General features: G+C 35.9%; 1 protein-coding gene across 4 annotated transcripts in view; it reads left to right on the forward strand.

The window, feature by feature from the left end:
- ZNF385B (zinc finger protein 385B) overlaps nucleotides 1–15,213 on the forward strand; it is a 160,842-nt gene that overhangs the window by 36,276 nt on the left and 109,353 nt on the right. The window contains exons 1-2 of one of the 4 annotated variants that reach the window (XM_027880246.1): nucleotides 2,859–3,360; nucleotides 3,538–3,606. The exons of 1 other annotated variant lie outside the window; for it this stretch is intronic. In XM_027880246.1, the coding sequence (XP_027736047.1) occupies nucleotides 3,336–3,360; nucleotides 3,538–3,606 (94 nt within the window). In that variant the 5' untranslated portion in view covers nucleotides 2,859–3,335. Of the gene's footprint in view, nucleotides 1–2,858; nucleotides 3,361–3,537; nucleotides 3,607–15,213 lie in introns of those variants that run through there. 2 more of the 4 variants (XM_027880247.1, XM_027880255.1) reach the window with 2 other exon arrangements.

Here is a 15,213-nt window from a genome sequence, read left to right on the forward strand (position 1 = left end):
TGAAAGAAGAATCTAATCCTAAATGCAAGTCTTTGTATATAGGTTTGAATCCTTTACTGGCCCGAGACTGGCTTTCTGACAGGTAGCTAACTTAGTTGTCATCTAAGACTGCTTTGTGCCAATGTGATGGAGAACAGAAATTTTTCTTTGATCTGGATTCTCAACTCCTTCTCAGTGTTTTTCTTTCATTAATCTAAAACAAGAACAAGGATAATCTGATTCTTATTGCAGATCTTTATGAACTATTCTACCAAGTGCTCAGAGGGATGGTAAGCAGCAATCAAAAGTATCTTGAAAAAGTTTATGAGCTGAGTCCTATTTAAATGTGTGCATGCATAGAATTAGCTATAAAATAGCTATAGAATTAGCGCATAAGCCTGTAGAGAAGAGGAGGAGGAGGATAGCACAAAGCACTGTGGTTTTACTCTTTTTTTTGTGTTATGCCAAAATCTTAGGCTTGTAGGTCAGCACTTGTTCTGCCTTCCATGTCTGCCGCCTACAGCCCAACCTTTTGGAAAGCAGTTTCAAGAAAGGTGCTGTTGTGAGGGCACAAAGTGGAGCAAGTCCTCATCACTTCCCCACTCTTTACCCCCTAGAGAGGGAGGTTACTCAATAGTTCGCTGTTCTACTCTAAGTAAAACCCATTTTTCTTTTGTAAAAGATGAGTCTCTTTTGCTAAAAAGCAAAACTGTTACTTTCTCCAGTATAATACTAATGATAACAAAAAGAGTTAGGTGTACAGAATGCAACTTAGCTTAGAGAGCTATTGAGAAACTATTAGTATTTCACTTCTTGCTACAGGGTATGTTGACTTCTTATTCAGTGATCTCTTGAACAGGATTGGATTTGGTAGATGGTACCATGCTCTTTGCGTCATTTGAGTCTCTTCTGCCTTTTACATAAGAAATAGGTGATACTACATAAGTTAACATTTTTCTTACAATATGAAATGTATTTATAAATGGTTGCTATTTTTCTTTTGCTGAAGTTATGATAGAATCATAGAGTATGTTGAGTTGAAAGGGACCCATCAGGATCATGATTAACAAATCCCCTTAATTTCAGAGCAGCTATATTTTTATGTGCTTGGTACTCCTTACAAAATGTTGATGATGAGAGTTAATATCAAGGGCCAGAGCTGACATTAAAGTTGATTTCTTATTTGTCAGTAACTACACAATGTATTCATTATACTTGGTTCTGCATTTGAGTAGCTGCACTGAGAAAGTAATGGTAAAATTAATAAAAATAGTGAGTAAATGTTATATGCACTCAACAGAAGTCTTCAGGAAAAAAGATGGGAAAATTATAGTTTCACTGAGGTTGATTGTTCTTAAGTAATTGGTAAATTGCAGTAGAGCAAAACATTCAAAAATTCCCTAATAACAAATAGAAAATCCTAACCTTTTTGAATTTGGTAAAGACTTACAGACTAATTATTCATCTGTAGCCACCACTTGGTGGAGAGCACATGAATGACATTTGTAAGCAGAGTATATAACTAGAGTGGAAAAAAAAGTTTTTTTATGGAAGGTGGTGCTTCTGGTGATGTGTGGAAGGATTTCAAAATAAAATTGGCTAATATGTTTGGCATTCTTTGCCACTACTTTGCATAAATATATTCTTGTAGCAAAATCCCTTTAAAGGCAGTTCTGCTGTGGTAAAGAACCAGCATTTAAGATATCAGCTAATAAGATGTTCTAGAGTTTAGAATCAAAAATACAGCTGCTCACCAGCCACAGTTTCAAGCTGAGAATGGCTGCAGGAGTAGTAATGGCACAACTTCTGCTCAGGTGGGAGTCATTTAAAGTTCGGGAAATGACCTAGAGAGCTTCTTAAATGAATAGAGTTCATGTTGCTGCAAGGATTTCTTCCCTGTCTCACTGAAAGATGTGATCCACAGTGTATGGGTGTAGACAGCTGACATGAAGATGGATCTATATATGCAGAATTTTTAAATGCATGTGCATTTGTAACCGTGATTTCCATATCAAAACTACTGAAAAAATAAAATAATAAAGTCAGACTTATTATTTTTATCTTGCAAAAGGAAAAACCGATACTCCCTCTGTATGGTGAGTCCCCATCCGGGATCAGGTCCTGTCAAAATTTCTTTCATAGTTGTCCATGGCACAGCAGTATATTTGGATAACTGTACAGGTATTATAATAAAAAAACTCCTATGTCTTTCTGTTTCTTTTAAAAACTTAAACTCATTATGAATATGTCTGATTCTTATACTGTGTATCTCTCTGTGTGAGTGTGCACAGTGACACATGCCCTCTTACCTTTTTTTGGGGAAAGAAACCCTATGAAGTACCTGAAATGACAAAAAGATTTTCAGAGTGAGAAATTTATGTGGGAATAGGAAGAGGATGAATTTAATAAGCCATGGACATTTTTCATAGTAAGTAATTCAAAATTACTGATTTTTTTTTTTTTTCTTTTAAAGGCAAAGGCATTTCTTCATGTAATGTCATGCTTTTAGTGTTTTTGGTTTTGGGGTTTTTTTTGGTGCAGATACTTAATCTGATAGACTGTACAGGTTTAAACTGGGTCAGTATTCAGTATTTTTTCATCCAAATATTTATTCCTGTTTTTAATAGATATCCTGTTTTTTAATGTAGAATAGTTTGTCAGTTATGTGGTTAAAAAGCACTTATTAGTTAATTTGCATAATTGTGAATTAATATTATTTTAAAAAGCTGTATGAAGTCATTAATTTTTATTGCTGGCTTTATTTTTTTTCCTAATCAGAAACCTCATCACAATACAGGCTGCTGATTCTCCTCTGTCTTGTGCTCATTGTAGAAAAGACAGAGCTATTTTTAACATTTACACAGTCTAGATAGATGATTCCTCGTTCTGTGTGGTTTGGAGCTGAATCCGTAGAGCCTTTCATAATCATATTCTTTTATTTTTTTGTGGTTTGTTTGAATTTGATCACTGTAGCTGATTCCATGCATTGATAATGAAGGCTTGGGTTGCCTGATTCTCAGCATAAATTCACGCAGACTTCTACTTTGACAGTGCTCTGTGTTTCGGTACGCATGGAGATACAGAACTGAAATTGCTTTGCTTTCTTTACAAATGACTCAGAGTGTGCTTGTCCTTCCCTAAAATGTTGCCAGCGTGTGAAGGATTTTCAATGAGCAATGCAATAAGCCGGCATCTGGGAAGGTTTGAGGCTGCACTGGTATAACAGTGTACTGTCACACAGATGATCAGGGCTGGAGCCAAGACTCTGTAGCACCGTAGATCATATTGGTCACATACTGGAAGTTTTGTTTATGTAACTTGGCTGCTGTTTAACCTGCATAAATACTATTGCCGTAATGTGGGGTGGACTTCCCAGTAGAGGTGAGTCTCTTTTTTTATCATTAAACTTCACTGAATTGCTTTGTGCTACGACATTAAGTATTACATGTTTGGCATTATTTCTGTGTGCATGTCATTTCTGTTTTAGTTATTCCAGTGGAAAGGGTAACAAAAATGGCAATGCATATAATGCATCTTTTTCTTCTCTTCTTATTTCAGTATTAAAAGTAACTAAATATGTGGCAAGCTCCCTTTCCTTGCTTGCTGTTTGCAGAGGGCATCTTTCCAGTAGGTGACTTCCTATGCATTCTAAATGTTTTTGAATGTCAGTGATGCTGTGTTATTGTTGTAAAAAGAAGCTTATTAGCAGTGTAACTAAATATCTCTTACCGTAACTTGCATTCCGGCTCATTAATTCTCAAAGTGTAGTTACAATGATGTGTGAAACACAAGAGCTGTTGGGGTCTCCGGATAAACTAAGTTAAGAGTGAAATAAATTGTATGCTGGATTTGACATCTTAGATATGTCTGTCATTGTTAATATTAAAAGTTATGACCTGTCATGCCCAGGATAGCTTCCAGTAATTCATTTGCACTGACAGCTTGCTTTGAGAGGGGTATAAAATTAGTGCTGCTTCTCCCTAACCAGTTAAATTTGAGATTTAGTGCAGCAAGTTTTATTTAAGGGAACAGATAGTGTGCTAAAGGTAGTCCGTGAAGTTCTAGTAGTAAATCTTTAAGCTTGAAAGTAGCATTATCATAAACTAAACAGACTTTGTACCTGTGTGTTTTAAAAAAGGGGTTTTTTATTGAGAATTTCACCCATAGCAGAACACAAAATTAGTTCAGCTGAGTTATTTATTAAGCATTGCTGTTCTGCTAATATATTTAGTTTTTGAGGTGAGACCTGTAATGATTGTATTTGCGTATGCTGACAGTATTTTTCTTTAAAATAAAACCGGGAAAAGTGTTGAAAAATATTATTTAAATGTTTCCTTGCTTGCTGTAGAAATGTCTGTGCTTACTATGTAAAGACTGCTGTGGTGGGGTGTTTTTTTTGTGTGTGTGTGGTTTTTTTTTTCTTTTTTTTATGAGGAACTAGGACAGCTCATGCTTTTTCCTGCTAAATATATTTATGAGGCAGCTGTTTTATAGCTTTCAGCTCCAAAGTTATAGATAAGTGTGTATTTGTTTGACAGAAGATTCGAGAATTTCCATTTACTGCCAGTACATGTAAAGCTTGGCTAAGCAGACTGCATCAGGAGCACACACCATTTGTATTAGCCAATCTGTCTTTGCAAGTCCCAGGGCCACTATCTTGCTAGAAGCCACTGTGTGCTTTTGAAAGCATGAAATTAGTTTTATACTGAGCACATAGCTTCTCGTTTAGCAGTTCTTTTTATGGTAATGGTCAATTTATGGTTCAGTTCCAGAATTTTGGTGTTCTGTCAAAGCTGATAGCTTCTGCTAAGGTGTTCTTTGGAGATAAAGTCAAACAAACAATCCAAAACAACACTCCCCCACCCAAAAAAAAATCTCAACAAAAATGCAGTTTGTCGTGGGGATCCTAAGGAGATGCTAATAAAGTTCTCCCCAATGACCCAACTACTGACCTTTCTGATAGCAGTTTGGAGTTAGTTTGTTGTAGTCTTTCAGATAACATTTGTCATTCATCACATAAGATTATTAAATTCATTGCCACCTTTTTACACTTCATGAGTTTGGAGGGGGGTAGGTTATGACATGGAAAGTTTCTCTGTCTTGATGCTAATTTACTCTATGTGCTTATTTAATGATCAGGGGTAAAATACACTTGAAAAATGTACATGAACCGCCCTAAATATTCAGGAGAGATGATTTTTTGATAGTAACTTTAGAATACATTGCAAACTTTGCTCTTGCTTAAAATCTGTAGAAGTCAAAATAAGTTATTTGTAAATAACTTTGTAAAATGGTCTTTAATACATATAACTCATAAACTGATGAGCCAACTTTTTTACCTGTGTTTAGTTCTTGGAAGAGTTTGGTTATTTTTCTAACTCTGCCAGGTTTCTGACTGTTCCCTCACTAGCAGCTATGTTTAATGAAAGATTAGGGTGGTTAGCATTGTACACTACTAGGCTTCACTTGGGTTGCTTTGTCCAGCCTAACTTAATCTCTCTTGTATAGTAGACAATTTAAAATTGCTTTTCTTTTAATCTAAGATGTCACAGTTCTGACTTGATCCTGTAATAACCACTTTTAATGATCTGCTTCCTTGCTCAGTTCTGTCTGCAAGGGACAAAATTTGACATAGCATTTTGTGTGGAAGATGTAGTGGGCTCTAGATCTGGTGATGTTTCTGGTATTAAGTGCTGAGAAGAGATCATGATCAGCTACTGATATGCCTTTCTGGGAAACGAAGAAGCTGCAGGTCATAGCTTCCAGAATTTTACTTAAGAAGCAGATGTAAGCTGGTGTATCCATCTTTCATTATTGCATCATCATGGAGTAGAAAGAGAAGTAGAAGCTATGCAGACTACTGCCTTTTGTCACACGTGCTTGGAAGATGAAGCAGAATATCACCAACAAAGTTCCTTTTTTGAAGCCATATTGTTTGGATCTTCCTGTAGTCACACAATAGATGCAGACCGACAGCTTAAAAAAAGTATATTGCTGTCATTTTAGGACCTTTGAATAAATTTGCTTGCTGCTCTTCAGTATGTGTTGAAAGGCTACCAGGCTGAAAATACTGTTATGAACATTTGGAAAACAACATGTGACATGTCACTACCATAACGTATAAAACATGTTTTATTTCTCTAAGTAATTGAGCTGGAATGCCTTTCTTTGTCCTTTTATTCTTTTGAGGATTGTTTTTATCCATGCTTTTTATCTCTATGAATTGTTATTGTCACATTTCAGTCTGGTTAGTTCTTTGTTCCAAGATGACGTTGTTTGCAAGGTGCTTTCAGCTTCAAAGATCTTGCATCCTCTTCCAAGTCTTTCTCGCTTCAGATTTTCCCTCCTGCCATTTCACATTGGCAGTTAAAGTGAGAGGCACGATCTGGTGTGCTTGTTATGCTGGACAAAACTACTTTGCTTCCTGGTATGGAGCTCTACTCTTTCTGTATCCATTCTATAGCCATTTCTATATCAGATTGTCAGTTATCACATGGCACCACAATTTTAATTTCTTCTCCTTTAGAAGACATCAGTGTTATGTATGGTGATCTTCTGCACTTTGAGAGTGTTCAGGGGTAGCAGCCTCCCTGCTACCAAGGTTACTTTACAAGGAGATTCTGAAGGAGAAGAGATCACTGGAAACTAAAAGGAAAAAAAAATTGGGGAAGTGGTATGTTGTGAGCAATTCCATGTTGATCACTTGACTTTCAGATCCAGGTCTAGCCAAGCTCGTTGAGGAAATCTTGAGTTTGCTTCTTTTTTTTTTTAAGTGAAGGTCACTGATGAATCCTGCCAGAGAATCTGAGTACACTGAGAACTGTATTTCACTGTGGAAGTCCTATTGCTGGAGCTTTTCCCTGTCTTTAAGTTAAAGAACCAGAGGTGTTCTGGAGGTCTCACCTAGAATGTTCAGCCAAGAAATTATGTCTTTTTTTTTTTTTTTTTTTAAATATGCTTTCTGTTCTGTTGGATTCTGAGCAGTGCTCATAACATGCCTTTGAAGGGAAAATTAACAGAGTAACTTCCTCCTTCACATACACTTTTTGTTCCTGCAAGGATTTTTTTAAATTTATTTTTTGTTTGGAAGTGAGGAAACCTGGGTACTTTTTGATCTCTGCAGGTGTTAGGAGAGTGCTTTTGTACTGACACCAGCAGCCCAGGCAGATGAAAGGCTAAATTCCTAGACCTTGGGTAGGTTCAAGACCTACACTAGAAATATTTTTTGTCTGTGATTGGGTGATGCAGATCTTGGGATGAGATGAAGTTTTTTAATACTCTGTGAACAGAGAAATACAGCTTCTATAAGGACAGATTTTAAAATTTATGTAGTGTGTTATAGGAGCTAACTTAGGCAAAGGATATGACACTGAAAGATCAGTGGACAAAACTTCCTGATAGGGAACTTGTGAAACTGTCAGACTTCGGGCAGGAATTTGTGGCGTGATGGATTTGGTGACACCACTTGTTAGTGTATTGTGTTTGCTCTGGATGGTGTATAAAATCTGTGTCCAAATCACCCATGTCAGGGTGATTAAAGGATGTTTCCAGGTCAAGGGACTTCTGAGGTTATTGTGGCATGTTCAGTTTTGGATTTTTTGTTTGGTTTTGTTAGCTGTTCACATCAGTACACTTTATACCTTTGCTGAGGTAGAAGGAGAGACAGAGCAGGTCTCTGGTGTGCAAGTTTCACTTTTACTTACTTCAGGCATTCTGTAAAGGCAGAAGTCAGAACATAGCACCTGGAAGTTTGTAACCTCCCCCCGGGGGCCTCTCTTCTCTTTCTTTAGGGTATTTCATAGCAGTGGGTGGAGAGAGGAAAGAGGGGTTCTAAGAAATCCGTGTGGGGAAGTCATTAAAATTGTCCGTCTTTCTTCTCAAACTGGATTCAAAATTTTCACATATTTGCATCTCCTGTTGCTCAGCCTGGGGTATTTGCAGTGATGACATCCTGAAACGCTTTGTGACTGAGCATTTAAATGTGAGCAGAAAGGGAGGCTTTTTTTTTATCACCTGACCAAACTTAAATAGAACATACAGAAAATAAAGAGGTGAGGAAGATTTATGGGCTTTAGAGTGGCACATCTGGATAAAGAGTCACGGAAATCACTTCATCAAGAAAAAACAGACTAGTTGGAAAGAACTGATGATTATTATTAGGAATTGCAATTAGTGTATTGTTGCCAGCTTTGTTAGTGGTATCATTTAAGCCTGATGCATCTTTAGTAAGGTTAAATAGTGAAAATGGATCTATTAAGTAATCGTTGTAGCAACCTCTTTTTAAGCAAACATAAACAGCACTTATCACCTGTGAACCCAGGTTACTTCTGAAAATAAGATTTAAGCTTTTCAGTTACTTCGGCTGCTGAGCAGGGCAGAGACTTTCAGAGGAGTCAGAGCTGGAACACCAGAATATTATTTGCTGGGGATTAAATCTTTGTGAAAAGATCCCTAGGTTTTTGGGGTTTTTTTGAGCATGATTATAAAGAATGCTTATATGAAAGAGGTGTAGTACCAGATTTATTCTTGATAACTATTGACAGAAACAAGGACAAATCTGGCAGAAACAAGTAAAAATATTGTTGTCCTTTTATTTTGTTTGTCAGTTGCAAACACTCATTTTAATACTTCATCCTCTCTAACAAGTATTTCTCCTTCAAGGGGAAATTGTCTTTTTTTTTTTTTCTTTCATCCTTTCTCAAAACAAACAAGTCAGCTTTGTTTTGCAGATTACTTCAGATTACCTTTATGAAAAAAATTTAATATTTGTTTGACATTGTTCTGATAATTGTGTACTAGACTTCTACTCTGGGTATTATTGTTACTGCATGGTATCTATGCTGTTGATATCCTGTAGTTGAGAAAAAACTGGAAAATCAATCAAACTTAAAATCCAAATCAATAAAGTAATAATTTATCAGTGACTAATTCATTAAATCTGTAACCTGTATACATGCCTTGTAAGAAAATACCCATGATTATTTGGGTGACAAAACTATTTACTTAAATACTTTACAAATTCTCAAATTTTAGAAGATTTTTGTTGCAAATAGTCATTTTTTGGTATCTAAAGTGTTTCATGTTGTTTTGTTAATTAGTCCATTATAGACAGGAACAGGCTGTTGCTTGTTCCCAAATACCCACTAGCAAAGAAGTAGTAAACATGTGAAAAGTATAATTTATGGAAAGATTAGTCTGGAATGTGTATCCAACTATTCAGCAGTTATGAACAAATCTTTGAATTGATGTGATTTCATATGCTAAGAAAAGCTATATAATTTAAAATTTAGAAAACAGATCCTTGATTTGTAAACATCTGTCAGATAGTTTGACCAGCTTTTACCCAAGACTTCATGTTAATCACATCGTGATATTTTTTCACTGATCAAACCCAGGTTTAAAGGTGTCTTCTGAGAAATGGCACAAGAATGAGATAGTGCAGTAACAGATAAAAGCTCCTGGGGATTTCCATGCTCTGAATGTGCTCTGCAACTTAAACACGTGGCTGCTCCCCCTGCTCTTTCACGTACATGCTCACTAGTTGGAAAGATGTTAATAGGCTTGGTGGTGAAGAGGGAGAGATTTGGGTTGGTGCTTAAAAATGATGTACCGATTAACTCAAGAAGTAAATTAAAATAAGAGGAAAGAATTTGTGAGAGCAGAAGGCATTGGTGCATCCTGATGCATGAAATGAAACAGTGGCATGGCTGGGTCAGGGTGTTCCAGACTTTTTAAGGGCCAGCTACTCTAACGAGTGCTTTATCTGAGACTTGAGTGGTGATTAATCACGCACCTAAGGTTAAACATTTGTGTAAGAGTTCACAGATTAGGTATTATTCATCAATAAGAGTTTGAATTGGAGCAGAAGAAAATACGATTTCTGGCCATTGAAAATTCCATCCTAAAAATGGATGTGTTAAATCAAGACTAAAAGTAATGTGTGTTTTTGGGGGATAGGCCTAAAAAAATACTATTCAGAAGATGCACACTGGATTTTGATAATTTTTTGTTGTGATTTTCACTTTCTGGCTGCTAGTTTGATCAATTCCCTTGTTTTCCTGTCTGCTGAACATGAAGCTAAAATGAGATGTGCAGTGGTGCAGTACTCTGCCCCAGAAGGTGGGGGATGCTGTTTTGTCCCCCATCAGCTGTGCTTTTAAACTGGAACTGATCACAGTTAAAGAGGCTAATGATTAGCCAGCATGAATTCTGTGGTATTTTTTGGAGGTTCTGTTCTGGTTTTTAATATAAAAAATTTTTTGAAATCTAAGAAACCTTGTGGAGAAAAATTGAGGAAGTGTGCAATTCTGAGGAAATGTACAAACGTTAATTTTTGAAGTATTTTATGTTGCTTTGTATTTTTATAGCAAGAGACTGCTATTTTAATAAATATGGTATACTTTGTCTTTTTGTCTGTGTTTAGAAACACTATTTAATATACCAAAGTGAATTTTTTCATCAGAAGTCCATTTTATGTATAATGGGCGTGTTATTAAGTAAAAAAACAAAAAGCTAAAAGTAGCTTTATAAATAATGTTTTTGTGAGATTATTTGATTTTCATTATTGTTTCAAGTAGAAGTTCCAGCCACCTTTACCAAAGCCTCCTTGAAGAGAAGCTTTGTTGGTTCTTTAATTATTGATGTAGGTTTTTTTGAGTGGTGGTCTTGTTTATACAAGAAATACATTTGAAGGGCTGTTAATTTATTGAATACCTTGAATACCAAACATCACTGAAATTTAAAGACCTGTCTGAAACTGAAATTATAGATTTCAATAGCATTTTATGTCAAGACTCCAGTACCAAAAGGAAAGAGCAGGTTTTAGTGGACAATGATCCTGTCTGCACACTTTTGCAGTGGACATCCAGCCTGGCCAAGACAAGATATATTTGCAATCATAATGTGCTTATTTTTTGCTTAAATTCTTGGGAGGTGATGGAATGACAGACTTTCTGTTGAATGACGTGCTTTCTGTCTCAGACTAAATACAGTTATCTTTCCCTCTTTTTACAGTTTTGCTTCAGAAATACTTGTTATTATTATCCAGACTTGAAATCAGTGGACGAACTGGGCAGATAAAGCTGTCCATACTTTTGAAAGTATTTCTACTTTATACTGCTTTCCTCATCTGAAAGCCTTGGTGTTACCTTGACAGATTGTGAGCACACTACCCTGGCTGCTTTAAGTCATCCCTTTGCAAGGTTGATGCAATGCATCAAAATTATTTTAACTGCTTTAAATAACCAAGATAAGAATCCTAATCACAGATTTTTTCATTCATTAGTTGAGTATCTAATGAATGTGGAGAGTGGGAGTGTGTTGTTTCTGCTGGTTGCAGATTAGCAGTCTGTTCGACTGCTCTGTCTCATCCTTCCCGTACACAGGGTTATCATCCCAGAACCGACAGCTGTGCACTGTGCAGAGGGAGCTCATCCAGCCCCTCTGACAGAGCATGTGCCTTGTTTGATCAACAGTGATCCCTCTGTGGCAAATGCATACTGCTGGAAAAATATTAGGAGTTGAGACAGACTGGATGAGGTGCCCATGTAAAAGACAGGGAGCGTGCATGGAATTTGGATGAAAATTGTCAGGTTTTACTCTGTCTTGAGTGGTCAAAAACATGTAGCTAGAAATTACATATCCTAAAATATGTCAAAATAGCAGCTTTTAGTAGGCAGCTGAGTGATGATAAACTGCAAGAAACTGATGTGCTACTGTAAATATGCTACTTATCCTGAGATTGAAATCCCTTTACTCACTCTATTATTTTCTAGGCCATCTATTGCATGAACATGTTGTTTATTGCCTACATCTAATAGAGTTCTAGGGTCAGTAGAAATTGTTATGCAAACTCTATAGTTACTAGAACAACAACCAGTAACAGTGCAAACACACAGTGGAGGAGTCTTTGAGGAACCATAACCTTGTATAAACTTTTTTTTCCCTCTTCCTTTCTTCTTTTCCCTTTGATCTTGTTGCTGAATGCTAGTGGAATATGACTGTACTGTTGTGGTGTGGAGCAATCAGCTGCCAGAGCAAAGTCAAGTCTGAAGGGACATCTACCAATTAACTGAAAATAATGAGAAAAATATTATTGTTACACTAATCAAAGCAAACTTGTTACCAAGAAATTTGAAAGTCAACAAATTTGTAAGCTATGTATGGTCTAGGCTGACACTTCTGGTATAAAGATGCAGAATCAGTGCATCCACGGGGGTTTATAGACTCTGAGGACTAAAGGAATCACCAAGCCTTATCTCTTCTACAATACTGGACAAAATAATCTCAAGCATTAATTCCTTTAGTAGAAGAAATTGATTTCCTAAATATGCCAGTGTTTGCTGTTAAGTCCAGTAAATCTGCAGCTGAACTAGAACACAGTATTTAGAGACATCCAAGTTCAATTAAAATAAATAAATAAACCTTTAACGTTGCAGTTAAGAACCACATTCAACTGCTAATTTGAATTTTCTAATTATGAGACAGGAGGTGTCTTTTCTTCCCTACTGTTAAAAAAACCCCTATTATTAGATGTATTCTCATTTTAAAATGGCAAGGAATCTTGATTTGAAGTCCAGCACGGTTTGTATTAAGTATGCAATTACAAACAGAGATTGTGTAACATTTGAAAAGGTTATGTATTACTTTTTTAATAACATGATTTGCATCTGTGGCCTCAGTGACTCTGATGAATGAGAATGGCAAATTTACCTCCTCAGAAGTGGATTGTTGGGTCCTGGTTTTTAAAGTCTGCACAACATACTCTGAACTGTAACAAATACTCTTTCAGACAGGTCCAAGTTCATAAAGCTCTCTTTCTTTGCATCAAATTAGAAGCTTGATACCAATACTTGTCAAGATTTTTCTGGACCTCTGTTGTCATTTCCTCTCCTCCAGTTATTTTCAGCTGGCAGGATGAAGATTTTCTCTGAGTACTTGTGAAATGAGAGTTGTTTTCCAGGTCAAATTCCTTGCTTATGGTATGGACTGCTTGTTTTGCTCCTCTGTGGAGGTTGGCCTCCACTTCTAAAAGTATATTTTTAAATACTAAAAGGTATCTATGTAGCAGTTGTGTGTCTGCTTCTTGCTCCCATCTGGGATGTGCAGTGAACTTTGCCATTCAAGGTATTTTACCAATTTTTTAAAAACATAATATCTTAAATTAGCTTAATACCTATGTAGAGATTGAATTGGCATAGTTTTAGTCTGATTTTCTTTACATAATGTGTGCTTATCATGTCACCTAATTTCCTTGGATTAGTTTCAAAGACTTTCATTTTTCTAAAGCATACCTTCAGTGAAGACTTAGAAAATGGGGAATACAGAATCTTCTGTTTCTTAATCAGCTTGTAAAGACACTGCATATATGATTTATCTGACAAGATGTTTCCTTACAGTTTTACCTAAGTTTTGGGACAAGAATATTTGTAATCTAACCTTGTAAATAATTTTGTTGAGTGTCTGTATTTTTCAGTACACTCATACTAGTATCTGACAGGCATGCTAATTAGCTATTGTGTTCTTCCCACTTCATTGGTATTATTTGGAGACAATATCATACAGTGTTATATTCAGACATGTTTTGGCATGTTTTTAACTCTTTTTGAGCGTGTCCTCAGCGCCTACATCCATCTATTCACAAAAACTTCTTTCTGTAGTTTGTGGTAAGAGTGGAAAGCATAGCATGCTAATTTATTTGAACAACTAATTCCATGCTGTTTTAACATTTTACTTAGAGTAAAATGCTTACAGTTTAGTTGCACAAAAGTATATTGGCAAGATGTACTGTTAACAGGCTTGCTCTTAGGCCTGTGACTGTAATACATAATACTAATCTTTCTAATACCTTGCAAGCTTGTGTACTGACTCCAAAGATTGTGCTGCCAGAGTATGGCTTTTTATTTTTTCTTGACGCTAAGCTTTCTTCCACAGAAGTGAAGTGAAAAAGCTCTATGAATTTAAGTATTGTTTGGAATTAACTTCTGCAATTTGCTTGAAACTTGACATTTATCTAAGCTCTTCTCACTTCTGCATTGGGATAACCCCTGATCCATATATGTACCTGTACTGTGAGAGTTCTGTCCATTAATAAATCCAAAAATATGTTGCAATTTGTTTCGTTGTTTTTTTTTTTTTCTTTTAAGAACTGAAAGTCACAGCATGGTTTGAAATAAAGAAGATTATACATTATACTGTAGCAGTATCTAAAGTGGGAATGCTCAAAGTAAAACAGAAGTAGAGTTCTGTTCAGCACATCACTGAATGTCTGGGAAGGCTGGTCACTCCTGAATTCCCTGATTTTTTTCCTTACTGTGTAAGCCTTTCCTCTACTTACCCCTACTAAAGTTGTTACCTCAGGTCAGTTACTTACTTTTTCTAAAACGTCATCTTACATTCTTTTAGTTGAAATTTTATGTAATCACATGGTAGTATTTTCTCTCTTTCTTAGATTTTTCTTTTAGAGCCACAGTCTATACTTGGTTTTTCTCTACAGCAAAGTAAAAATCTGGTGTGCTTTTCTGTGACTTATGTTCCTTTAGCTGCAAAGCTAACTAACGTTTATAAAAGTTTGACATTTTTTAAATAAGTGACGGTTATTTTTTGTGGACATTTTGTTACAGAAGTTGCTAGCAACTGCTGAGCAAAAAGGCTTTTTTTTTTTTTTTTGTAAATAAAATGTTTATAGAACATGAGAAGTTGGAAGGAAAATATTTTCATCTAATTTAGTGAGCTTGGATTGGTTTCTCTAAAATGGCAACACTTGGAAGTGTTTTTCCTCTTTTGTCATCCATCAGAGACATGTACATCTGAGATTTCTGATCTTTGGCTTAAACTGCTGTTAAGTTTTCATTATAAATGTGCCACCTACTGGAGCAAAAGGCCCATCAGCAAATATTTATTAATGTTATCTTCTCCCAGACACATTTGCATAGTAATTTCTTGCTAGAATCCTGTGCTTCTAGTTGTCAAATCTACACTGCTTCTTGTCAGCCTCACCATAGGGTATGAAAATGGTAATAAGAATTGGAGGGGATGTGGAGCATGAAGGCTTAATAAAATTACTTTGGAAAAAAAAGGAAAGAAGAATTGATATACTGAATTATAATGAAAAATACCTGCCTGGAATTAATGCCCAGTCAGGGAATCTTACATACGTAGGTACTCTAAGCCTTGATTTCAGGATGAAAAATATCACATAATTGTTCAATATAGCCTTGTAGCAAAAAGAAATTT

Source organism: Empidonax traillii, unplaced genomic scaffold (genome assembly GCF_003031625.1).
Source record: "Empidonax traillii isolate 1590-97213 ecotype Southwest subspecies unplaced genomic scaffold, ASM303162v1 scaffold65:size4453928, whole genome shotgun sequence".
Lineage (NCBI taxonomy): Eukaryota > Metazoa > Chordata > Aves > Passeriformes > Tyrannidae > Empidonax > Empidonax traillii.